The following is a 24488-nucleotide window of genomic DNA, read 5'->3' as shown; positions in this document are numbered from 1 at the left end:
TTGAAAAGTCAAACAATATCATAAGATAAGATCCAAGTATTCAAATACAAGGATTTAAATGACAATAGCATTTCATCAAAATGAATCAGAGTTACGATGTTGAGAGTTTACTATTCTCTCTTAACAAACTGCAGCGGAAAAAGTCCAGAAAACGACTTCGCGTATGAAGACACGAAGCGTCGAGAGATCCACACTTATTTTCTTAAGTAGCATCGACTCTGATCAGCACGCCTCCGCCCCCTTGCTTAAATCTGCACATTTATAAATATACATGCAGGGCTGAGTACAGGAGTACTCAGTGGACACATGCCGAAAACAAAACATACAATATATAGTTGTCATCCATCCACAGTATCACACGTGGGTTTTTCTTAAAAGGCCCGAGCATACTAAATTCTTTTGTGGGCTAAAAGTTCGATTGATCAATCTAAGTTCTCCAAATCACTCGCCAAATCTGAGAATCGTGTACCGTGAAGGTGGCCACCTTCAGCGGACACATCGCCGGCCAACAGCTGATGGCTCATGGCTCGCGTGCACGTTATTCCGAACAGGATTTGCGGTCCTATTGGGAACCAAATTCGTTAAACTCGGGTTGGCATCGCCAAAACCCGCGGGCTACAACCCCAACAGATAGGCCTCAAACAATTTATGGCATGACAACACTTTAAAAAGAATCATAGCTCCATTTTGAGAAAAGATGATTTTTCATAATTTCACAAGTATTTGATTTATGTCCACACTAGTGTGTTGGATAAGGAAAGCCCACCTGATATGCTTATCTCCAAATAAAAACTCTCGTGTTGGCCTCACTTTGCCCTCGAGCAAAATATCCTTTGAATATAAATAGCGTAGCACGCTAATTAGTACTTGAAATATTTCTGATGAGAAACAATGCTTGCATCCTAATGGATAGCACCTATATCTTAGTCTCGGCTTATAGGATTTCTAATCCTACCTCGGGCTTCACTACTTCATAAGGTTTGATTATTCACTTCACTAATTTCGGGGAAATCTCTATTTTCTCGAAGATAATCACTTGGGTATTTATTTACTACAGTATGGATTCATGGAAAATCCCTCTCTAAATCCTTTCTTTGAATTTTCTTAAGGCCGCCCATTCGCTTCTCCAATTTCAATATTTTCCATCTTCGAAAACTTAGTAATTTATTCGGGAATTAATTGATTGAGATCCAACTCAAGTCCTTAAATTAATTCTACTCCAACAATTTAATTCTCGGCCTTGACTATTTCCCGTCTCAACATATCAACATGTATCTACTATAGTTCCAACCACGATTAAACAAGTCCATCCGTCATGATAATTTATTCTCATCCAAACTTAATTGATTCTCGGCCAAACCTAATCAATCTCTTGGTCCAATAATTGACTTTCCTCACCACACTTTCTTTAGGCCCATCTCCTTAAATTTTGACTTGGCAAAAAAAATATTGATGACTAGTCCAACTTTCTCGATTGACTAAGGTTATTCCATCTTCCAAATTTTGTGAATTAACCACTTGGTTAATAGGATTAATTTTAGTCCAAAATTCATACTTATTCTCGGCCCCTAAAATAATCGGCCCATTTTTCCTTAATAGCTATTTTAAGTCCATCTTATTTCACTTTGAAAGAAAATACTAAGGCCCAACCAACAAATTAAGTGGCCCTACATAATTAGTCCACCAAGGACCACATACACCTCCATCGGTCAACTCCCTCTCTTCCACAATCCATTTTCTCCCAAATTAAATCCAATTTCAGAATCCTTAACTCTTGAAGGAAGGAACGACGTCTCCAGCCGCCCTTCTCCCTCTTCTCCGGCGAAATCGCCTCCTCCTCGACTGAAATTTCGGAGTCCCGTCGGCGGTTACTTCCTTCTCTATCGCATTCTCTTCTTTCGTCGAGCTCGGAGGAGCTCTCGGCTCTCCGTCGCCAACTCTGGCGGATTCGCCACCGTCGAGCTCTCTCTCCAAACGAAGTCGCCGACAGAGAAGGTGTCGCCTTTCACTCTCCGTCTCCCTCTCTGTTTTTTTTTTCTTTTCTCCGCCGGGAATCTTCCTCCGGAGACCGCAGCGCCCGCCGCCGAACAAGTGTTGGGGAGCTCCTTGCCTTCGGAGCTGCTGCGTCGCTGCCCCGTCTGTCGGATTCGCGTGAGGCAGCTCCCTCCTCGGTTTCCGGCGTAATCCCGTTATCATTGGACAACCTTCCCCCTAAGCTAAGTCTTCTAACTTAGCTATTTTACTTAGGCCTCTCAATGGCAGTAGCTAATACTAGGTGTTGGGAGTCTAATTGAGTTTGATGAAGGGGCCTATCCTTTGAGTCCAAATTCTCAACACTTTACTGGAATTTTCATCTTCAAAGCATTTGTGATTTGCTTAAGTTATTGAGGCTAATGGCTTGGTCCTTGTTCCAAAATCCTTGCTACTTATTTCCAAATTTTGAGCATCTAAGGTTCTAAGTTCTCATCTAGAGCTTGCTATGTAAATCTATATGAATGTTATTCTAGTGATGGAGATTGGTGCACGGATTTACCTCAGTTATCGGCTCCTCTTGACTGCCGGAACTCCGCAGCTTGATGCCGAATCCTACTCTCTCCCTCTTGCTGCTCCTTCTCAAATTTTGGGGGTGGTTTGAGGGTGAAGGAACTTGTGTGATATGGCTCTATATATAGCCACAAGTCTTGGCTTCTTGTGGAAGCCATTGGGTTTTTAAATTTCTTCGTTGGGTTATTGCTAAACTCTCTTTTTGAATCTTGATAAAGGCTTCCTTTCCTTCTTGGTGAAAGTCTTGGAAGATGTTATACTTGGTGATCAAGTTCCTTAATTGATCATGTGGTGGAAAAGGATTTTTCACTCTTCAGGTTAAGGAGATGAGCTCCTTTAGTCTTTCTCTCTTTGTTTCTATTCCAAATTTAAGAAGTATGAGCTGGCAGCTTAGTCACTCCTTTTTACTTGTTCTAGTAATTGCACTCTTAACTTTATTTTTTGAAGAATGTACTCTAACACTTTTTATCTTGATGTGGCAGCTGGAGGACAACTTCCTTGCTGTCCCTAGAAGGCTGTAGGCTGATTTCTCTTGGCATGGAGTGGGGTGTGGAATCGAGATAGGTGTGGAGAGGATCCTCAAAGATTTGTGGAGTTAATGGAACTTGTTTCTTTACTCCCTTTAGCTCTCTTAGGAAAATTTCTTTTGTAAAGTAGATATATCTTCTCTACTTGTTCCAACACCAAAATCCATGTAATCCTTTTCATGAAAGGTAGTTCTCCTATATTGTAAGGTATACCTCCAACCTTTCTTCTTTTGAATAAATTCCAATAAACCCTTGTACACCTATTTATATGAAATTCTTGGCATTCTCTTTTCTCTTCCTCCAACCATTGTAGTTCATAAACTTGAAATTCCTTACACTTCAATTCCATATGGTATAAGAACAAAAAACATAACTTAATTCCTTTACTCATGATAAAAAAAATCAATTAACATAGATTCATCATCTCTTCGTCCAATTTTTATTTTTTTTATACTCCAAAAATCTATGCACGAAAACTCGGGGTGTTACAATATGCACCGCCTGAATGGAATATGGTGAGAAACAATTATTTTTATAGTACTTCATCCGTCCTTATAAAAATATGTGTACTTTAATTTTCATCCGTCGCATATTCATTTACAGAAAGTTATACCTAACTCATTACTCATTTACATTAATTTATTTACTACAACTTATATCACTAGGGTCCATCATTAACTTATTAAATATTAATAATAATGCGAGTCTCACTGTCCACTAACATTACTTTAATTCTTTTACCATCATTTTATTCTCTTTATTTTACCAATTTTATTTTAATTTTCATATTATATCATAATATATATTTTTATGCAACAGATGAAATATTGCTTATTTTTCTTATAATGCAATTCTATCCATGCAAATAACAATAACAATGGTCATTATTACGTAGTGTTGGTTCGTATAAGGATAAATACTCTCTCTCGTCATTTTGCATAGAGATAAAGTTATTTAATACGGGTTTCATTTTTAATTGGATGGGGGAAGTATTTATTTCAATAGCGATTAAAATCTTTTAATTTATTTATATTGATTTCAGTTACGATTGCTCCAATAATTATTATATAGACATATTGGGAAGTTTTTATATTAGTAGTACAACTTACAACTATGTCTTATTAAAAATGAAATGTTTTTCTTTTTAGATAGTCCTACTCCCTCCGTATTGAAAAAATAGAATATTTGAAACGGCAAGAGTCTTTTGCACAATTGGTAAAGTAAGACAGAAAAAAAAAAATGAGTAAAGTAAGAGATATGAAGAGAAAAAAATAGTGAAAGTAGAGTTAGTGGATCGTGGGGCCATGTCCTAAAATTCTAAAGTTTCTATTTTTAAGGAATGACCCAAAATGGAAATAGTTGTCATTTTTAAAAAACGGAGGGAATATTAAATATGAAATGTTTTCTTAAATGAATAAAATTATCTCTATTTTTTCGTCTCTCTTATTTTACTCCCTTTGTCCCAAAATAGGAGTTTTATTTAGTTATGGCACGTGTTTTAAAAAATGTAAAGAAAAGTAACTTGAATAAGTTAGTAGAATATGAGTCTCACTTATATATAGCAAAATGGAGTCAAATAAGTTGGTGGAATGTATGGCCTACTTACCATTTATGATAAAAGTGGAATAAGACTTTTAGAGCATCCGCAGCTGTCACGACCGCACTTTGCTGAGGATAGCAAAGCCGGGAAACCGTGACTAGGGGTGGGAGATAAGAAGAGGGGAGATAAATAGTGACTCAATGCTCATTCAGAAATAATGTGGAACCAAGTTCAAATTAACTCTTGATCACTGGCATTGGAATGGAATCTTACTATTCAATAATTATTTATCAGAGTATAAACGAACAGTCGATATTGTGTAGAACTTTACTACACAACGGAAAGAACATGGTCACATGTATGGAGACATGCACATCTGAGAGTCTCTACTTAAAATAAAAAGAAAATCATAAATCTGCTCGGCATTCTCCACCGTCACTGCTCAACCTGCACATTTAGAAATATATGCAGGGTTGAGTATAAAAATACTCAGTGAATACATTGCCGAAATATACATACATAAAATGAGAATATTGTCATGCCATTACAGCAACACTCGAGGGTTTTCTCTTAAAAGGCCCGAGCTTACTAAATTCTTTGTGAGCTAAAGTTCGACTGATCAGTCTAAGTTCTTTCTATACATTAGCAATATCTGAACACCAAGTGTCGTGGAGATGGTGCTATTCCACGGTCACCTACATCTTTCTCCAGCCGGGGAGGTGGCCACCTCCCAACGGCCTCCGCTATATCATCTTTGTGCCGTGGAAGGTGGCCGCCTTCCATGGTCACCTGTATACACTAATCCGAGTAGAAACACCACCCTCACTAGGACCCGAATTCGATTCTTACGTTACAACCAGACAGATAGGCTCCATACACATAAAAAAATCATTTATGGCAAGACAACATCCTTTGCATAACTAAATATCATCTTAAAATATTTGACATTTTATCCACATAGTATGTAGGATAGAAAAGTTCACCTTGTGGGTTTAAATTCCTTAACTTGACTTTCCTTACTCCGATTATAAATTGCTTGTCAATATATCCTTTTGAAAACAATAACATATACTTAATCAGACAAAAGGAAAACATCTGCTTAGAATGCATGTGTTTTGGTTTTGTTCTTTGTTCTTTCTTGGGTACGTTCTAAAATTCTTGTACAATAATTAGATCAGAGAGTTGTGTTAAATACTTACTTTCTCTTTCAATTTACGCAGCCGCTTGATGTCGCACGTCCCCAAAATCCTACACCCACGGCCCCATTACACTCATGGCTAAAGATGCAATTAGTTAGATCATGGATTTTAATTAAGCGCTCTATCCATTTCAATAATTTATTTCGAAAAAGAAATAATTCGCAAATTATTTACTTGTTCGGGAATTGAGTAATAACTTCAACAACAAGTAATTGATTAATCCAATCAGACTTTTTGTTTTTCCATCTCAACACAAATATTTAAATCCTTCAGCCTAAGTTTTCACTCGAAACATTACGTGGCCCAAGTTCCATTCAATTACTTTATTAATTTTCCAAAGGGAGTCCAACATAATTAAATTAGTTCATCAACTTTTACATGGCGTCTTCTCCTTCTCCCACACTTTGAAAACCACAAAAATCGAATATCTGCTTCTATTCCTCTTTCTCTCAACCACCACCGCCGACGAGTGCTCCAGCCGACGCCATCAGGCCGTTGGTGGCTCCTCATTGGCGCACCTCTGTTTCTCATCTCTCTCAGATGTGAAATTCAGAGAGAACCAAGTCTCTTCTTCTCTCTCTCGGTGATTCTCGACGCTTGGCGTCCCAGTGCCGTCTCCAGCCAATTCCACCTCGCCGATTACGGTTTCTGGATTTGCACAGTCTCCGACCCGCCTCCAGCTGCTCGGCCGTTCACAGCGCCACGTCCATCTCCTGTGCACAGGGTCCCGGCGTCTCTCGCAATGAGCGCCCGTTTTTCCAGCAAGCTCGTCGCCGTCGCCTTCTGTGGAAACTCACTGCTGAGCTATCATTGTCGCGGCTTGTTGCTGCTGGCTCTGATTTGCGCTGCCGTCGGTCAGCCCCTTGACCAGAAGCTACGTACTTACTCTTGCTCTTTTTGTTTCTTTTACATTTAACTAAGGTTTGGAATTATCATGTTCCAGTTATGGTACTTCAAGCTTGCTGACAAGTTATGCTATTGTTGCTGTCAAGTTCAGTAGCTTTGGTGGTTCGGAGACAATTGATGATTTATTCTTTGTGATTTATGCAAGTTATGCTTCATGTAATGATATAGAAAATAAAATAAAAAGTTGAGAGGAAGATTACCTATCGTAAGTTGAAACTTCAGGGGAAAGCTTTATAAACCCTCTTGGAAATTCTCTGCTTATTCCCTCATTTCTTTGCTTGAATTTCATTTATGAATTTGGAAGAGGAAATGGAAGGGAGACGTGTATAAATGGTGAATATTTGCTAGGAGATTTAATGGGATGTTGATCGGTGAATTAAAATATACATGAAATAGAAGTAGGAGGTGGAAGAAGTAGGAGGTGGAAGGAGGAGGTTGAAGTAACATTTTGTAGGAAGAGAAAACTAACAAGTGGCAATATAGAAGAAGGATGAGATTGGGCTCTAACTAAAAGATTGTAATTAAATTTGCAATTTCTATGGCCAAACATGGCTTATATATTTTTAGGCCCAAAGCTTAGTAACTTAAGATGATTTCATTAAAATTTAATACTCCGTGTTATTCCAAATACTAAACGAAATCTTATACTCCTCTAGATCATCTGTACTACGTTCAATACTCATTTAAGCATTGAAAGTAAACAAAGATTTAATTCGGCTTGAAAATTTACGTCCCTTCAAGAACAACTAAAAAGAATACGAAAAGTTGGGATATTACATTCTACCCACCTTAACAAAAATTTCGTCCCGAAATTTGTGAAATTTTAAGCGGTTTATTTCAAAGGTCTTAGCTATAATCTTTGAGCTTGAGAAATTCATTAGGGAAATAGCTTGTAAGTCATAGGATCAAGGTATACTGAATCAAATAAGTGTTCCCGTGATTGTCGTCAAGCTAAAGATTTCAAGGTATCATCGCAAGGGAACTTCAATATAGTAGGGCCTGAAATGATTAATCGCAATGGGATTTGAAAACACGCAAAATGTTCTGAGTTGCGACGATCTTTGATTTATAAATCATGATGACAGACCACATCAATAATATCTTTAGGTTATGGACAACCAGAGGTAACAAACTCAGAATGAGAGGAATCGAGCTAATTGCAAAGGCAACCATCAACAATTATGTTTGAAAGAACACAAATGGTTTATGAGTGGTCTATAATAATATATCGTCCTTTAAAGATTAAAATTGACTAAGACGAATGATTAATCTAAAAACCATAATTTGAGTAGCTTTCAAGATGAAATTTGGTGGTAAGAATTCAAAATGTCAAAATATTGCTTTCACCACATATGAGTCAAAGGAGATAGCAGTCAAATAAGAGTGTCAAAAATATGAGGGTGGGTTCAAATTTATGTGGACCGAAGCTGAGTCGTAAATTAACATAAGATGAAGAGAAATTGTGGTGATTATTTGCAAACATAAATCATTTCAAGGTCGGATTCAAACAAGTGGTATATTAATTGCACAAAGACTGTATGATACCTTAGAGAAGGTTCTAGCAAAACTGTGAACAGGTAAAAAAAAAAAGTTCGAGGGGGAGAGCAAATAACACCATCACATTTGAAGGGAAATTATGTGTGTCAAACTACGACGAGTTTAGAAATAAAAACATGACAGAGACACACAATAACCTTTACATTACCCACGCTAGAAGCGGGGTGTCTAGTTCTTGTCTTTTCATGAAAATGTCTTTCATTCCTGACTCAAATGTTTTTCTCATGTATAACTTTCTTTTAGATCGCGTACTTTGTTCAGTTTTGTTTGGACATAGAAGAGGAGTATCTAGTTTCTAAAGTTTCTGGAAATACCTTTCTTTCGCAACTCAAAAACTCTCTTTCTTTTTTTTTATTATTTTTTATTTTTTTAATTTCATTCGCTTGAAACAAGTGCCTCATAAAACTCATCATCTCTTTTGCTAAAATCTCATATTTTCATACCAGACCCGTTCATTTGACCGACGGTTCGTAAAGTTTTCTCTTTCCAAACCTTTTGAACACCTCTACTTCGCTTTTAAAAGAAAAGACAAATTTCCTTTTCCCTCGTTGAGCAGGATTAGTGGGAATGCTGATAGTTCTTTTACTAATTAGATAGTCTAGTGGAACAAGTCTAGACTGGTAACTGAAAGAGACTCTTGGGGGTTCAAAGCATTAAAGAAACTGCTCTGATACCACTATGTCACGACCGCACTTTGCTAAGGAAATCAAAACCGGGAAACCGTGACTAGGGGTGGGAGATTAGAAGAGGGGACAAAAAGGGGATATAGTGACTCAATACTCATTCAGAAATAATGTGGAACCAACTTCAAATTAACTCTTGATCACTAGCATTGGAATGAAATCTTACTATTCAATAATTATTTATCAGAGTATAAACGAACAGTCGATATTGTGTAGAACTTTACTACACAGCGGAAAGAACAGAGTCACATATATGGAGACATGCACCTCCGAGAGTCTCTACTTCAAATAAAAAGAAAATCATAACTCTGCTCAGCATTCTCCACCGTCACTGCTCAACCTGCACATTTAGAAATATATGCAGGGTGGAGTATAAAAATACTCAGTGAATACATTGCCGAAATATACATACATAAAATGAGAATATTGTCATGCCATTACAGTAACACTCGAGGGTTTTCTCTTAAAAGGCCCGAGCTTACTAAATTCTTTGTGAGCTAAAGTTCGACTGATCAGTCTAAGTTCTTTCTATACTTTAGCCATATCTGAACACCAAGTGTCGTGGAGATGGTGCTATTCCACGGTCACCTACATCTTTCTCCAGCCAGGGAGGTGGCCACCTCCCAACGACCTCCACTATATCATCTTTGTGCCGTGGAAGGTGGCCGCCTTCCACGGTCACCTGTATACACTAATCCGAGTAGAAACACCACCCTCACTAGGACCCGAATTCGATTCTTACGTTACAACCAGACAGATAGGCTCCATACACATAAAAAAATCATTTATGGCAAGACAACATCCTTTGCATAACTAAATATCATCTTAAAATATTTGACATTTTATCCACATAGTATGTAGGATAGAAAAGTTCACCTTGTGGGTTTAAATTCCTTAACTTGACTTTCCTTACTCCGATTATAAATTGCTTGTCAATATATCCTTTTGAAAACAATAACATATACTTAATCAGACAACATGAAAACATCTGCTTAGAATGCATGTGTTTTGGTTTTGTTCTTTGTTCTTTCTTGGGTACGTTCTAAAATTCTTGTACAATAATTAAATCAGAGAGTTGTGTTAAATACTTACTTTCTCTTTCAATTTACGCAGCCGCTTGATGTCGCACGTCCCCAAAATCCTACACCCTCGGCCCCATCACACTCATGGCTAAAGATGCAATTAGTTAGATCATGGATTTTAATTAAGCGCTCTATCCATTTCAATAATTTATTTCGAAAAAGAAACAATTTGCAAATTATTTACTTGTTCGGGAATTGAGTAATAACTCCAACAACAAGTACTCCCTCCGTCCCCGAATACTTGACACAGTTTGTCATTTTGGTCTGTCCCCGAATACTTGACATAGTTCACTTTTTTCATTTATGGTAGTGGACCTCATATTCCACTAACTCATTTCTACTTACATTTATTATAAAACTAATACTTTAAAAGTAGGACCCACATCCCACCAACTTTTTCAACACACTTTCCATTACATTTCTTCAAACTCGTGTCGGGTCAAACCGTGTCAAGTATTCGGGGACGGAGGGAGTAATTGATTAATCCAATCGCTCTTTTTGTTTTTCCATCTCAACAAATATATTTTAATTCTTCAGCCTAAGTTTTCACTCGAAACATTACATGGTCCAACTTCCCTTCAATTACTTATTTAATTTGCCAAAGGGAGTCCAACATAATTAAATTAGTTCATCAAATTTTACATGTCGTCTTATCCTTCTCCCACACTTTGAAAACCACAGAAATCGAATATCTGCTTCTCTTCCTCTTTCTCTCAACCACCACCGCCGACGAGTGCTCCAGCCGACGCCATCAGGCCGTTGGCGACCCCTCATTGGCGCACCTCTGTTTTTCATCTCTCTCAGATGTGAAATTCAGAGAGAACCAAGTCTCTTCTTCTCTCTCTCGGTGATTCTCGACGCTTGGCATCCCAGTGCCGTCTCCAGCCAATTCCACCTCGCCGATTACGGATTCTGGATTTGCAAAGTCTCCGACCCGCCTCCAGCTGCTCGGCCGTTCACAGCGCCACGTCCATCTCCTTTGCACAGGGTCCCGACGTCTCTCGCAGTGAGCGCCCGTTTTTCCAGCAAGCTCGTCGCCGTCGCCTTCCGTGGAAACTCACTGCCGAGCTATCATTGTCGCGGCTTGTTGCTGCTGGCTCAGATTTGCGCTGCCGTCGGTCAGCCCCTTGACCAGAAGCTACGTCCTTACTCTTACTCTTTTTGTTTCTTTTACATATAACTAAGGTTTGGAAATTATCATGTTCCAGTTATGGTACTTCAAGCTTGCTGACAAGTTATTCTATTATTGCTGTCAAGTTCAGTAGCTTTGGTGGTTCGGAGACAATTGATGATTTATTCTTTGTGATTTATGCAAGTTATGCTTCATGTAATGATATAGAAATAAAATAAAAAGTTGAGAGGAAGATTGCCTACTGTAAATTGAAACTTCAGGGGAAAGCTTTATAAACCCTCATGGAAATTCTCTGCTCATTCCCTTGTTTCTTTGCTTGAATTTCATTTGTGAATTTGGAAGAGGAAATGGAAAGGAGACATGAATAAATGGTGAATATTTGCTGGGAGATTTAATGGGATGTTGATCGGTGAATTAAAATATACATGAAATAGAAGTAGGAGGTGGAAGGAGGAGGTTGAAATAACATTTTGTAGGAAGAGAAAACTAACAAGTGGCAGTATAGAAGAAGGATGATATTGGGTTCCTAAGTGGGCTCAAACTAAAAGATTGTAATTAAATTTGCAATTTCTATCGCCCAACATGTCTTATATATTTTTAGGCCCAAAGCTTAGTAACTTAAGATGATTTCATTAAAATTTAATACTCCCGCGTTATTCCAAATACTAAACGAAATCTTAAACTCCTCTTGATCATCTATACTACGTTCAATACTCATTTAAGCGTTGAAAGTAAACAAAGATTTAATTCGGCTTGCAAAATTTACGTCCCTTCAAGAACAACTAAAAAGAATACGAAAAGTTGGGATATTACATCAGCGGTAAGAGCATCGCCGTTTGTCCGTCCATGCCGCTGGCAAGGACAAACTCGTCCGCCAATGTACTCCGTCCGTCCGTGCCAGCGGCACGGCGCTGCTCTTATATAAGAGCACGTCCGTGCCGCTGAGCAGCCCTACGTGGCACCATGTGATTGGCCAACGGCTTAGCCGTTGGCAAAATTGATTTTTCTTTCTTTAAAAAAAAATTCAGAAATAATTCGAATATAATACTAAAAATAAAAAATATATATATTTGGATTCCCAAAAAATAGAGCCGTTTATGGACGTTTTTTTGGATTTTTTTAATCCCAAAATCATCTATAAATACACACATTTATACTAAATCATCTACATCTTCCTATCTCACTCAAATCAACTGCATTCATCATATTTTTATTTTTTAGGATTTTAATTATGTAATTTTAATTTTTTAGGATTTTAATAATGTAATTTTTAATTTTTAGGCTTTTAATTATGTATTTTTTATATTTTAATGTATTTTTATATTGTAGAAAAGTTTTTTAGTAATTGAAGTATTTAAATTGAATAATAGAATGGTGGGACCCTTGAGCTTGTCCTTGCGGGAGAGCACGGATGTGGGTGTTGTGCTCTTAGCTAAGGAGAAGGAGTAAAAGTGGGTCTGGGCCCATCTCCGCGCTCTTATTTAAGAGCACGGATGGGGATGCTCTTATTGTCGGACGGACTGAAGTGACAAAATATGACTCTTATTGGGGGACGTTGGAAATATTTTTTTTTGTTTGACCGGGTTTGCGAATTACTTTTCTCTTATATAAAATCTAATGCCAAAAAATAAATGTTTCATTTGTGACGGGATACACAGAGTACTAAGGGCATCCACAGCGGCATCCCGCTGCGGTCTCGGTCTCGTTCCGGCGAGATGAGACCGTAGCGAGATGTCACTGCAAGCATCTCGTCTCATCGCGTGTCTCGGTCGGTCGGGAGGGACGGCGGTCCATCTCGCCACGCGCCAGTGCCACGTAGCAAGCTCTGGTGCACGGTGTGACGTCCACTCGCCGTCCCGCGAGTGGGCGTTGTTTTTTGCTATTTTTAATTTTTTTTTAAATCTGAAATTTTAAAAAAAATTACCGTTTTTTCCTGCCCGTTTCCCCTTTTTTCCTACAATGTTCTATAAATAACCCCCCTGCCATTTTTTCTTTCCACACATAAACACTACACTCTCTCTTTCCACACACAAACACAAAAACCATCTCTCTTTCCTCTCCAATTTGTGCAAAAATGTCCGGTGGTGACGGAAGCTCTGGTGGCGATGGCGGCTACGACTTGAACGCGTTTGGCGACTGGGCTGGCATGATCAACTTCTTGGGTGGTTCCGGTTCGTCGCCGAGCACCCAAGGCTCATCAACGCCAATATACCAAACACAATCTTCTCCAGTTGATGCATACTATCGTGCCTCCACCGCGAGGCATAGGCAAACGCAAGGATAATCCCAAATTAGGGTTCGTCGCCGAGCACCCAAGGCTCATCAACGCCAATATATCAAACGCCATCTTTTCCAGTTGATGCATACTATCGTGCCTCCACCGCGAGGCATAGGCAAACGCAAGGATAATCCCAAATTAGGGAGGATATTCCGAAGGAACACACTTCGGAAGCGGTGGAGGACCTTGATGAGGACGGCGGCCTTAATCCATACTCACAAGCGGCGACGATGGCGATTTTCGACGCGTGGATCAGCACGTCGAACGATCCCATCATCGGGAATAAAATAAACCGCAAGGATTTTTGGGAAAGGGTCACCGTGGTATACAACCGAACAAGGCCGAGCAAGACCTTCAGCCGCAACCTAAAGATGCCCCGTACTCATTTTGAGCGAGCCGACAGAGATGTCAAAAAATTTTGTGGGATCTACAGAAGGGAAGCGGAGCAACACCAAAGCGAAGCCCAGTGGAGCCGACACTCTGAGAGTGGCTCTGCAGACGTCTAAATCCGACATCGGCTAAGATTTCAAACATCCCGATGTTTGGCCAGCGGTGCAACATCTTGATAGATGGGTTGGTGGTATCGATTCCGCAGCGGGTGCGAGGTCGAAACGCACGAAGCATATGGCGGGTGGCCAATACTCGTCTAGTGAGGGCGGGGAAGGCGGGTCAGGCAACGCCTCACAAGAGGTTGAGTTCCCGACATCCGATGCAAGGGGCTCCTCCGGTTCACGTCGTCGGCCGCAAGGGACTAAGGCGGCGAAGGCGGCTACAGGGAGGGGGGGTGGGGGATCGAGGAGAATCAAGCCAGGCGGGCTCGGGCTCGGGCACCCAAGGGCAGTTGAACAGCCTAATGTCCATGTACTTCACCGCCACGATGGCTGACACAGCCTGCATGACGCCTCCCCAATATGAAGCCCATCTTGCCGGAATTGAGTATCTGGCAAATCAAATTGGTATTCCGCCTCCACCTAGCTTGAGGGCACGACCATCGCCTTCGAGGATGATTCGCCGGCGGAGTAGTTTTTATAATTTAATTTAGCGTATTTTAAATTATGCATTTTTATTTTTTTTATGATTTTAATTATGTGTTTTTTTATTTTTTTAGAATTTTAAATTATAATTTTATTTTATTTAATGAAGTGTGTTTTTATTAGTTGAATTTGTTGGAAATAAAAATAAAAAATGAAATTGAATGAATAGTTAAGGGATGAGATGGTTAAGAGATGGATGGATGCAAGTATTGTCTTTTAGTTAAGAGATGGGGTAAAAAGTATAGTAGGACCCATGAATATGTGCAGGGATGAGATGATATTGAGACGGTATTGATGCACGCATGATGATGGCCTAAAGCAATTAGACGCTGTAAAGTTCTAGTCGTACCCAAAAATATCTCCTAGTGACGTGTGAAGAATATTTATGCATTTGCTTGCTGTGTTGTCGAATATATTCTGCCTTTCCGTCGAAAACTTTCTAACCATATTCTTAATTCCATTCCTATCACAAAACCAGAAAAAAGACTAGATTTTTTTTTTGTCTTTGCAAAAAATTGGAAGCCCTCTTCGATTCATCCGCCATTTCATCCATGTCCTTCAGAATCAGAGAGGTATGTATAAATGTATTAGACCATCACTCTTTGTTTCATTGCTTATGTGATCATTCATTTTTTCAAGTGTATAACTTAAATGGGATTAGCTAGCTAGTAGTCCTACAAAATTTGATTCATGACATAAATTTTTTAATTTAGTTTTACCAGTTTGGATGGCTTATTTTCATGAATTTTAGTATATTCTTTTCCTTGAATCAGACATAATACTTGTATGTTTCTTGATTTGAATCTGATATGCAATTATTGTTGTGAAGAAATCATGTTTTTTGTCTTGTATGCTAAATGTTATAGGCTGATGTGCTCTTGTTCATTAAATTAGTTGGAATTTAAGAAATAGTACTATAATGAGAGAATGAATGATATATACTTGGTCAGCAAAATGCATCTTGTGGTGTGGGAGTTGCTGATGAGAGCAAGCACACATTCATGGAGCTTAAGAGAAAGAAGGGCTATCGTTACGTGATTTTCAAGATCGATGAAAAGAAAAACGAGGTTGTTGTTGACAAGACCGGCGGCCCAGCTCAAGACTACCAAGATTTTGCAGAATCCTTGCCGCAGAACGATTGTCGATATGCGGTCTATGATTTCGATTTTGTCACTACGGACAAGTGTCGAAAGAGCAAGATTTTCTTCATTGCCTGGTTAGTGAGAAATAGTACTATCTTTTTCATAATCAGTATCAAACATGAAGATAATAATAAGGCCATCCATACATATGAAATGTGATCAGGTCTCCTGCAGTGTCTAGAATTCGTTCCAAGATGCTCTATGCTACTTCCAAAAACAGTTTGCATTCATTACGACATCCAAGCCACTGACCCCGCTGAAATGGAGCTCGATGTCATCAAGGATCGCGCCCACTGAACGCGATGTACCTCCACATCTGTGTTATCCACATACAACAACAAGGTGAAAAAATGTTACTCTGTAAACTTCAATTGCAACTACTACTTTTTACTTCCATAATGACTTGTGCAACATTGTATTCAAATCATAAATGCAGAAAGATATAAAAGTGAAAATATTGAACCGGCATAGTCTATGGAAAAACAGGACGAGTATACATCTAATACAAGTCTAGTCTTTCATCTCCGTTATTACTAGGAGAGACATCATCACTCAAATGAACACTAAATCAAATAAAAATCAAAGGAAAAACTTAATTAACCTGAATTAGACAAAAATGGTCTCAAATCAATCCTCGTTTTCGCCACTCACATCCTCCAAAGATTTGCCCTTGGTCTCAGGCACCAAGAAGGTGAACAACAATCCTAAAAGATTCACTACTCCCAAAACAATCAAACAATTCTTCACCCCAATTCCTGGATGGTAACCAGCATCAACCTTTTTCGGGTCTTGGCTCTGTGCTAGTAACTGAAACCCGAATGCCCCTATAATAGCCCCGAACTTCCCGGCCGCAGCCGAGATCCCGTGGCAGGTGGACCTGAACCTGGCCGGGAAGATCTCGGCCGGGACAACAAATGTGGTGGCATTAGGCCCAAAGTTGGCGAAGAAAAATGTGAGCGAGTACATCACCACGAACCCGATCCTGTGCTCTGGCTGAGTCCAGTGTTGGTACGGGATGGCTAGGGCGAACATGAAAACGGTCATGAAGAAGAATCCGGAGAGCTGGATCGTGAAGCGGCCAATGACATCGATGAGCGCCACAGTGAACCAGTATCCCGGCACGGTGGAGCAGAGGGCGATGAGCGTTTGAGCACGGGCGATGGTGTAGACCTCTTGGAGGGCGTTCATGGTCTGGGCGGGCGGTATCCAGCCGATGGCGCTGAAAATGTCCTTCTGGAAGAGGTTCTGGCTGTAGAAGGCGATGTCGAGGAGGAACCAAGTGCTAGTTGTTCCGAGAAGATGGAGGCCGTGGCGGCGGAGGAACTCCTTGGAGAAGAGGTCGTAGTCCCCTTGACGGGAGACCATGGCATCAGTCTTCTGCTGCTCTGCTTCGATGTCCTCCTGGAGCACCTTGGCCATGTCGGCCGCGGCACGCTTTGCGTCCTTGGCCACAAGGGCCGTGTAGCGAGCGGTCTCGGGCATCTTGAGGCGCCAGTAGAAGGTGAGGATGGCGGGGAGGGCGCCGACCATTAGGACGACACGCCAGAGGTAGTCGGCCTGGGGGATGGTGGACGCGAAGGGGTCGGCCTCGTAGGAGGGGGACTTGTAGTAGGCGTTGAAGATAGCCGAGAGGGTCATGGCGAAGATGCCCCCGGCTAGGATGCCAAAGCCCTGCATAGCAAAGACCGCGGCTATAAAAGCGCCTCGGGTCTTCTTATTAGCGTACTCGGACATAATGGTGGCGGAGAGGGGGTAGTCTCCGCCAATGCCGAAGCCAAGCCAAAAGCGGAAGAAGCAGAGGGTGGCCATGACAGCCTTGGCGTCGCGGCCGAAGGAGAGGCCCGAGGCGATGGAGCATATGCACATGATCATGAGGGTGAGGCCGTAGACCTTTTTGCGGCCCATCTTGTCGCCGAGCCAGCCGAAGAAGAGCTGGCCCAATAAGGTGCCACAGAGGGCGACGCCGTTGACAGCGGCTGAGACATTCGGAGGGAGGGAGCCGGGCTTGGGGGAGCCATCGACGTGGTAGTAGATGCGGCCGAGCATCTTGGTGACGAGAGAGATGCAGAAGAGATCGTAGGCATCAGTGAAGAAACCCATCCCCGCGATTATGATGGCGGTGAAATGGTACCACTGCGTCTTCGCCACATCTAGCGCGTTTAACACCTTTAGATTGCTGTCGCCCGCCATTTTTCCTATAAAAAATTCATCAATAATCATGAATTCATACTCAAAATTATGAATTCATACTCAAAAATTCGTCAATAATCATGAATTCATACTCAAAATTCTCACTCTAATAATAATCCAGACACGAAATTGTGATGAAATTATCAATCAATCGTCGCAATGCATGTGAATCAGATCAATAACAATTTGTAATCAGATCTAATGAAAAAGCATTATATTCAGCATGGAATCATAGATATATAATAAGACACCAAGAACAAATAGATACGAATCATGGATCGAAATAATAAGATGACATGCATAAATCATAAAAATAAATCAGTCACCTGTTAAGAGAGGGAGAGTTGGTACAGTCAGAAAAGGAACGAGTTATGTGTAGATCAAGTATGCAAATGCAAATATGTATTTATATATATGAGGTTGCCAGATGGAATCTACTTAGGTATATTCTCACTTTTTTTCGGCTTCTCTGTTTAAACCAGCCATAAAGTTTAACCTTATTTTCAGCATTTGTTGGATGTCACCCACATTTCGGTTACAAATTTGCTGTGTTTTTTTACTATATAATACCACTCTTATTTTTATACTATAATAATACTTGCAAATTAAATCCAAAGTGTCTAAATCTAAGAGACGCATAACGTATTGACTAATTCATTGATACTAAATCATATAATCCTTATTTATTACTATTATTTTGAAATTATATGTGGCTCATGTTTTTTATTGGTTTGTTTAGACTCAGAACCGATTGATCAACATAATATAGTGGCGGAACTACAAAATGTGATGACATCCCAACCTTTATTCAGTGTGTTTGTTTTACTAAAAATCCATCGTTGCGAATACTACTAATTACTACTGCTATTAACTGCAGCTCTCCGTTTACTCACCTTTTATCGTTCTATCTAGGCTTGTCAAAATGGATATCGGGTATTGGATACCCGATATCCAAACCCAAAAAAGTCGGATAATTGAATATCCGAAACTCGATTTTTCGGGCATCGGATCGGGATCGGGTAGTGAGAATTTTGGATTATCAGGTATCGGGTTATCCGATATCCGATCGGGTATACCCGAATTATCCGATTTATTTTCTAAAATTAATAAATTATATTTTCATTATAACTAAATGTAATTTTACTTCTTAACTATAATTTAATTAATACTTAATAGTTAGCATATAAGATATGTAATTTAATTTTTTAATTAAATTTTAATTTTATTGACTTGTGATATTTATAATTTTGAATTTTTTTATAATATTATCGTTAGATCTTGATTCTTATGAATTATTGAATTGTGATATTTATAAAGGATGAATGTTTGAACTTTTGAATTTTGATAGTTATTGACTTATTGTGGATGGATAAAATTTTTAATATGTATAACTTATGAATTTTGTATATTTAAAAGTTTGTAGTTATTTTCTTTAAAATTAGAATTACTACAAGAATTTTGTATTCCTAAAAGTTTGTAGTTATTTTCTCTTAAATTCGAGCTACTATAAGAATTTTGTATTTTTAAAAGTTTGTAGTTATTTTTACTTGAATATTAGTACTTCAACATTGATTAAATTTGGATTAAATAATATTAAATAAATTCTAAAAGTTTGTAGTTAATTTTCAAAAAAAAAAATTCAAAATCACAATTGGGACTGGATACCCGATTTTTCGGGACTGGATACCCGAGTCAGGTATTCGGGTACCCAAAATCAAATTCGGGTCGGGTATCGGGTATTGAATTTTGGGAATTTCGGGATCGAGTACCCGAAAATTTCGGATCGGGTATCCGTAGGTACCCAATTTGACAGGCCCTAGTTCTATCTCCTACTCTATTCACACAAGTATCCGCCCCATGTAACGTACGACTCAGTTAATTTTTCGAAAACTAATTCAACATTACACTATTTTTACGTAAATTTGAAAACTAAAATAACTAAGTATGCAAAACTTAACATCTACGAAATGTTTAAAATAGACATATATATATAGGGACATGTTAGGGTGTCACCACCTCTTAAAATAACACCATACCACCATTCCTAGTCAATCATTTGTACATGTGACGAATAATAAGCTGCCATGTGGCAAAAAAAAGGTTTAAAAAGATGGCCAGCAATATGTTGTACACTGTACAACAATTTTTCTTGGACAGCAATATCCAACACGCTAGACAAGATCAATCTATAGATTGTTGTCTAGCGTATTGAATATTGATGTGTAGCGTTTATAATATTGTTGTATAATTGGTGTCACAGTGTCACTTTAAGAGGGGTTGTCATTTTAACACAAACCTATATATATATACATATTTATATATATATATATATATATATATAGGGTCATATTCTAATGCTTATAGCACTTAATCCAAAATCAAGACCAAATCTACATCCTTAGATTTTAAAATGAGTGGATGAGATTAAATCTTACGAATCTCAATAAATAGTAGACAAAATATCAACAAAAGCGTAATATCGTCATTATGTTATCATATGATAATTTTCGTGAATGTTTTTTTATATCAACATAGTGTATTACAAATATCAACAATATGACATAAGAATATCAACACTAGTACAAGAAAATATCAACACATATTTATTGAGATTTTTACATGGTTTTATTGAGATTTTTTGATGTATTTCTTGATAAAAATCTGGTTATCAACATTTACGAAAACTAAAATAAAAAATATCAAATTTCATCATCCGAACGTCGTAGGAACATATTCAATTGAGATCTCGTTGGAATTCTTATAAAATTATCTTTAATTTGATATATTTTTTGCGAAAAAATAATTTAAATCGAGAGAGTTACATAAATTTAAAGTTTTAAGACAATTTTAATGAGAGAGAATTGACATTAATATCCTCTAATTTTATTTATTAATTTTCTTAATTAAAAATATAATCCATGTGGCATTATTTCAACCACTAGATCTTTAAATCTATTGACTAAGATTTAGTCTTAGTTTGGGATTGCTAATTAGTTAGCAATTGATCACTCCCCTATATATAGAGATGTGATCATATCATAACCCCCAAATCACATAATAACTCTATAACCAAATCTGGACCACACATATTTGATAATCTTGTGGTTGAGATTCAAACTTAGATTTACTTCATAAAAAAGGCGCAGAGGGGTAAAAATGTAATTTCTTCATTTAATTTCTGAATTTTACTCCAAACGCGCGATTCACGGTTTCATTATGTTTGAACTCAATTCTCTCACCTTTATCTTCATCTTCACAATTAACAGATCGATTCTCTCATCTTCATCTTCCATATTTCTCGCCTATTTTATTTCAACATCTCCAGATTTTCTTCGATTTGTTCATTATTCCGTAGTCTCCAGATTTTGTTTCCATAATTGTGATCGGGAAGATGTTTTCAATTTTGCATTCTTAATTTCATTGATTACCTCTTCAATTGCTGTGAAAATTTGCTTCGATGGAATCTGTAGCAAATAACGAAGGTAACAATCATTATCTATTATTTAGCTTATTGATTGTGTTCATATTCATGTATTGAATTTGATTTTAGATTAATATTAGTTGTCGATTGGTTTATGTTTCTGATGTACTGAAATTCTTATTTGATTATATTATGTATTGTCGATTATGTGTTAAAATGATACTTTTGGCTTATAAATGTTAGGTTTACTGCATAACATGATAGTTTTGTCGGATAAAATGATATTATGATAAAATGATACTATGATAAAATGATACTATGATAAAATGATTTGTAGGTATGTACATTCCTGTTTGTGATGATGCTTTGAAGCCAATGATTGGTATGAAATTCAATACATTAGTAGAAGCAGTTGGTTTCTATGAACATTATGCTCGTTCAGTTGGTTTTGGCATTCGTAAAATGGGTAACAAATCAGTTCAAGGTATTACTAAGTGGCAGTATTTAGCTTGCAGCAGACAAGGCTCTAAGAATTTTATACCTGGTCATGCATCCCATCAAGTGAAGTGTCTTTTAAGAAGCGTAGGTGTCGGTCATTTAGGTGTGAATGTCTTGCTAAGCTCAATTTGAGATATTTTTCAGATGTCAAGAGTAGAGGATATGAGGTTTATCAGTTTGTTGAGTATCATAATCACTTAATGGTTGCGGATGAGCATAGGCATTTTATGATGGCCAATCGCAATCTGGATCCTATCCATCGGAGGTTTATGGAGGATTGTGGCAGGTGTAATATTGGTCCCACTCTCACATTCAAACTTTTGAAGGAGATAATGGGTGGACCTGAAAATGTTGGATGTGATATTATTGATATTAGAAATGGTTATCGTGATATTATGTCCAATATTGATGGTTCAGATGCTCAAATGATTTTTGATTAATGTGTTCTCAAAAGAAATCATCTGATGCCTTCTATTATGAAATTGAGATAGGATCTCATGGAAAGTTAACTAGATTCTTCTGGGCTGATGCTATTTCAAGACGAAATTATCATATGATTGGAGATGTAATTTCATTTGACTCAACATACACCACTAACAGGTATATTACTTTTGTTGCTAATAGACATAAAATTGTACTTTTTGTTAATTAAATTACTTTTATGTTATAAAATGATACTTCTGAATTATATAATGACAAAATGATACTTGCAGCAGATAAAATGATACTTTTGGCTGATAAAATGATACTCATAGCTGATAAAATGATACTTTTGGCTGATAAAATGATAGTCATAGCTGATAAAATGATACTTTTGGCTGATAAAATGATACTCATAGCTGATAAAATGATACTTTTGGCTGATAAAATGATAGTCATAGCTGATAAAATGATACTTTTCAGACGTGTCATAGCTGATAAAATGATAGTCATAGGTGATAAAATGATACTTCTGAATTATATAATGACAAAATGATACTTGCAGCAGATAAAATGATACTTCTTACTAATAAAATGATACTTTTGGCTGATAAAATGATAGTCATAGCTGATAAAATGATACTTTTGGCTGATAAAATGATACTCATAGCTGATAAAATGATACTTTTGGCTGATAAAATGATAGTCATAGCTGATAAATATAATTCATTTTTATGTTATATTCTGAAGGTATTGCATGATTTTTGCTCCATTCACTGGAAAAGATAACCATTCTAGACCAGTTACATTTGGAGCTGGCTTGTTATCAAGTGAAGGTAGATACTCCTATTCTTGGTTGTTTGGCTGTTTTGTTCGATGCATGGGGGTAGCACCCATATTGATTATCACTGATCAAGACTGGGGGATCAAACTTGCTGTTCAACAAGTACTTTTACAAACAAGGCACCGATGGTGTATGTGGCATATCATGGTTAAGGTGTCAGATAAGTTGCCCAAATCTTTACTTGGTAATGAAGATTTCAAAAAAGAGTTGAATGCATGTGTTTGGTCTGATTTGTTAGAGCCTGATGAGTTTGATATAATATGGAATGATATAATGGAACGGTATGGATTAGAAGACGTGCACTGGTTTGGATCAATGTTTGAAGATAGAGAATTCTGGGTTCCTGCTTATTTTCGAGATTTTTCCATGGGGTCGCTTCTTAGGACTACATCGATGTCTGAATCGGAGAATAGCTTTTTTAAAAACTACACAAAGCCACGTGCAAATCTTGTACAGTTCATCAATTTCTTTAATTATGCTGTGGGAGATCAAAGGAATGCCAATTCACGATTGAACTACTTGGATTACTCAACTATTCCTGATTTGTCAACCCAATTGCCTATTGAGAAGCATGCATCTACAATCTACACTGATTCTATTTTGAAACATGTACAACAGGAAATAAGTATGGTATGTGAGATTATTTCTATAACTACTGTTGAGGATAACATCAAGATGCATCAGGTCAAGGACCAATATGGTAGAACATGGGATGTTAAGTATGATTGTAAGCAAGACACATTCGACTGTAGTTGCAAGAAGTTTTCCAGAATTGGTTTGTTATGTTGTCATATATTTTGTTTGTTGAAGAATAAGTCTGCTAATCTCATTCCTGAGAAATATTTTGGTCGAAGGTGGTTGAAGAGCTCTTTACTAAAGGCAGCCCATGGTCTACCATCCGAGGAACAACAACCATTTGAACGTGTGCTCCATTTTTAACCTTATTTGTAAAAATTCTATTTTTCAGTCAGAGAAATGATAGTATTTATTGTAATAATGTTATCTTTATCTTGCAGATTTGGATGAAAAGCAGGAAGTTAAGAAAAAGTTGTTCTCCAACTTTTATCGATTAGTCCAAAAGTCTGAGGGAAGTATGGATCATTTGTGTTTGTTAAGTGCTGGTCTTGATGATTTGGAAGAGCATATATTTGGAAATTGTGCAGCACCTTCAGTCATTGAAAAGAAGAAGATGGTTGAGGATTTTTATGGAATGACAGTACCTGATGTAATTGTTGTACATCCTTCAGACGTTGTTAGTACCAAAGGATCAGCTAGTGGCAGAGTAGCAAGGAGGGAGAGTGCAATAAGGAAAGCAAATAAGCCTCCACGACGGTGTGGTAAATGTCATGAGCTGGGTCGTCATGATTCAAGAAATTGTGGTAGAGTCAATGAGAAGACAAATTGAAGCCATTTATATTCTTTAGGTATTTTTGGTTTATAAAATGACATTTTTGTTTAATAAAATGATACTTTGGGCTTATAAAATGACAT

General features: G+C 37.9%; 2 protein-coding genes, 5 long non-coding RNA genes and 1 pseudogene across 10 annotated transcripts; 4 read left to right on the top strand and 4 right to left on the bottom strand.

The window, feature by feature from the left end:
* Positions 1–2672, bottom strand: LOC148924319 (uncharacterized). Its single transcript, XR_016130416.1, has 2 exons — positions 2534–2672; positions 1–251 (listed from the first exon to the last, which is right to left on the bottom strand). It is a non-coding gene; the product is annotated as an uncharacterized LOC148924319 (long non-coding RNA).
* A 49-nt stretch (positions 2673–2721) lies between these two features.
* Positions 2722–3362, top strand: LOC125187400 (uncharacterized). The gene is made up of 2 exons (XR_007170608.1): positions 2722–2861; positions 3027–3362. It is a non-coding gene; the product is annotated as an uncharacterized LOC125187400 (long non-coding RNA).
* Positions 3363–4841: 1479 nt separating this feature from the next.
* On the bottom strand, positions 4842–5587 carry LOC148924318 (uncharacterized). The gene is made up of 2 exons (XR_016130540.1): positions 5201–5587; positions 4842–5058 (listed from the first exon to the last, which is right to left on the bottom strand). It is a non-coding gene; the product is annotated as an uncharacterized LOC148924318 (long non-coding RNA).
* Positions 5588–6089: 502 nt separating this feature from the next.
* Positions 6090–7106, bottom strand: LOC125187540 (uncharacterized). 3 transcript variants are annotated; one of them, XR_007170623.2, is made up of 2 exons: positions 6917–7106; positions 6090–6726 (listed from the first exon to the last, which is right to left on the bottom strand). It is a non-coding gene; the product is annotated as an uncharacterized LOC125187540 (long non-coding RNA). The 3 variants fall into 3 exon arrangements; XR_016130538.1 differs by having other exon boundaries at positions 6090–6672; XR_016130539.1 differs by having other exon boundaries at positions 6090–6645.
* A 3473-nt stretch (positions 7107–10579) lies between these two features.
* Positions 10580–11469, top strand: LOC125186389 (uncharacterized). The gene is made up of 2 exons (XR_007170425.2): positions 10580–11156; positions 11247–11469. It is a non-coding gene; the product is annotated as an uncharacterized LOC125186389 (long non-coding RNA).
* A 3431-nt stretch (positions 11470–14900) lies between these two features.
* LOC125186387 (actin-depolymerizing factor-like) lies at positions 14901–16092 on the top strand (annotated as a pseudogene). The gene is made up of 3 exons (XR_016130723.1): positions 14901–15054; positions 15433–15698; positions 15788–16092. The product of XR_016130723.1 is annotated as an actin-depolymerizing factor-like (transcript).
* Positions 16070–18195, bottom strand: LOC125186386 (putative inorganic phosphate transporter 1-7). The gene is made up of 2 exons (XM_048082741.2): positions 18141–18195; positions 16070–17819 (listed from the first exon to the last, which is right to left on the bottom strand). The coding sequence occupies exon 2, from the start codon at positions 17812–17814 to the stop codon at positions 16252–16254; it is 1563 nt and encodes a 520-aa protein (XP_047938698.1). The 5' UTR covers positions 17815–17819; positions 18141–18195; the 3' UTR covers positions 16070–16251.
* A 2023-nt stretch (positions 18196–20218) lies between these two features.
* On the top strand, positions 20219–24488 carry LOC125220139 (protein FAR1-RELATED SEQUENCE 5-like). The gene is made up of 3 exons (XM_089058589.1): positions 20219–22333; positions 22904–23919; positions 24014–24488. The coding sequence occupies exons 1-3, from the start codon at positions 22173–22175 to the stop codon at positions 24400–24402; spliced, it is 1566 nt and encodes a 521-aa protein (XP_088914715.1). The 5' UTR covers positions 20219–22172; the 3' UTR covers positions 24403–24488.

This window comes from Salvia hispanica, chromosome 5 (assembly GCF_029641045.1).
Source record: "Salvia hispanica isolate PSC_SH4W2 chromosome 5, Shi_PSC_v1, whole genome shotgun sequence".
NCBI lineage: Eukaryota > Viridiplantae > Streptophyta > Magnoliopsida > Lamiales > Lamiaceae > Salvia > Salvia hispanica.
Note: the sequence above shows the minus strand (reverse complement) of the source record. Positions and strands in the feature narration are given on the sequence as shown.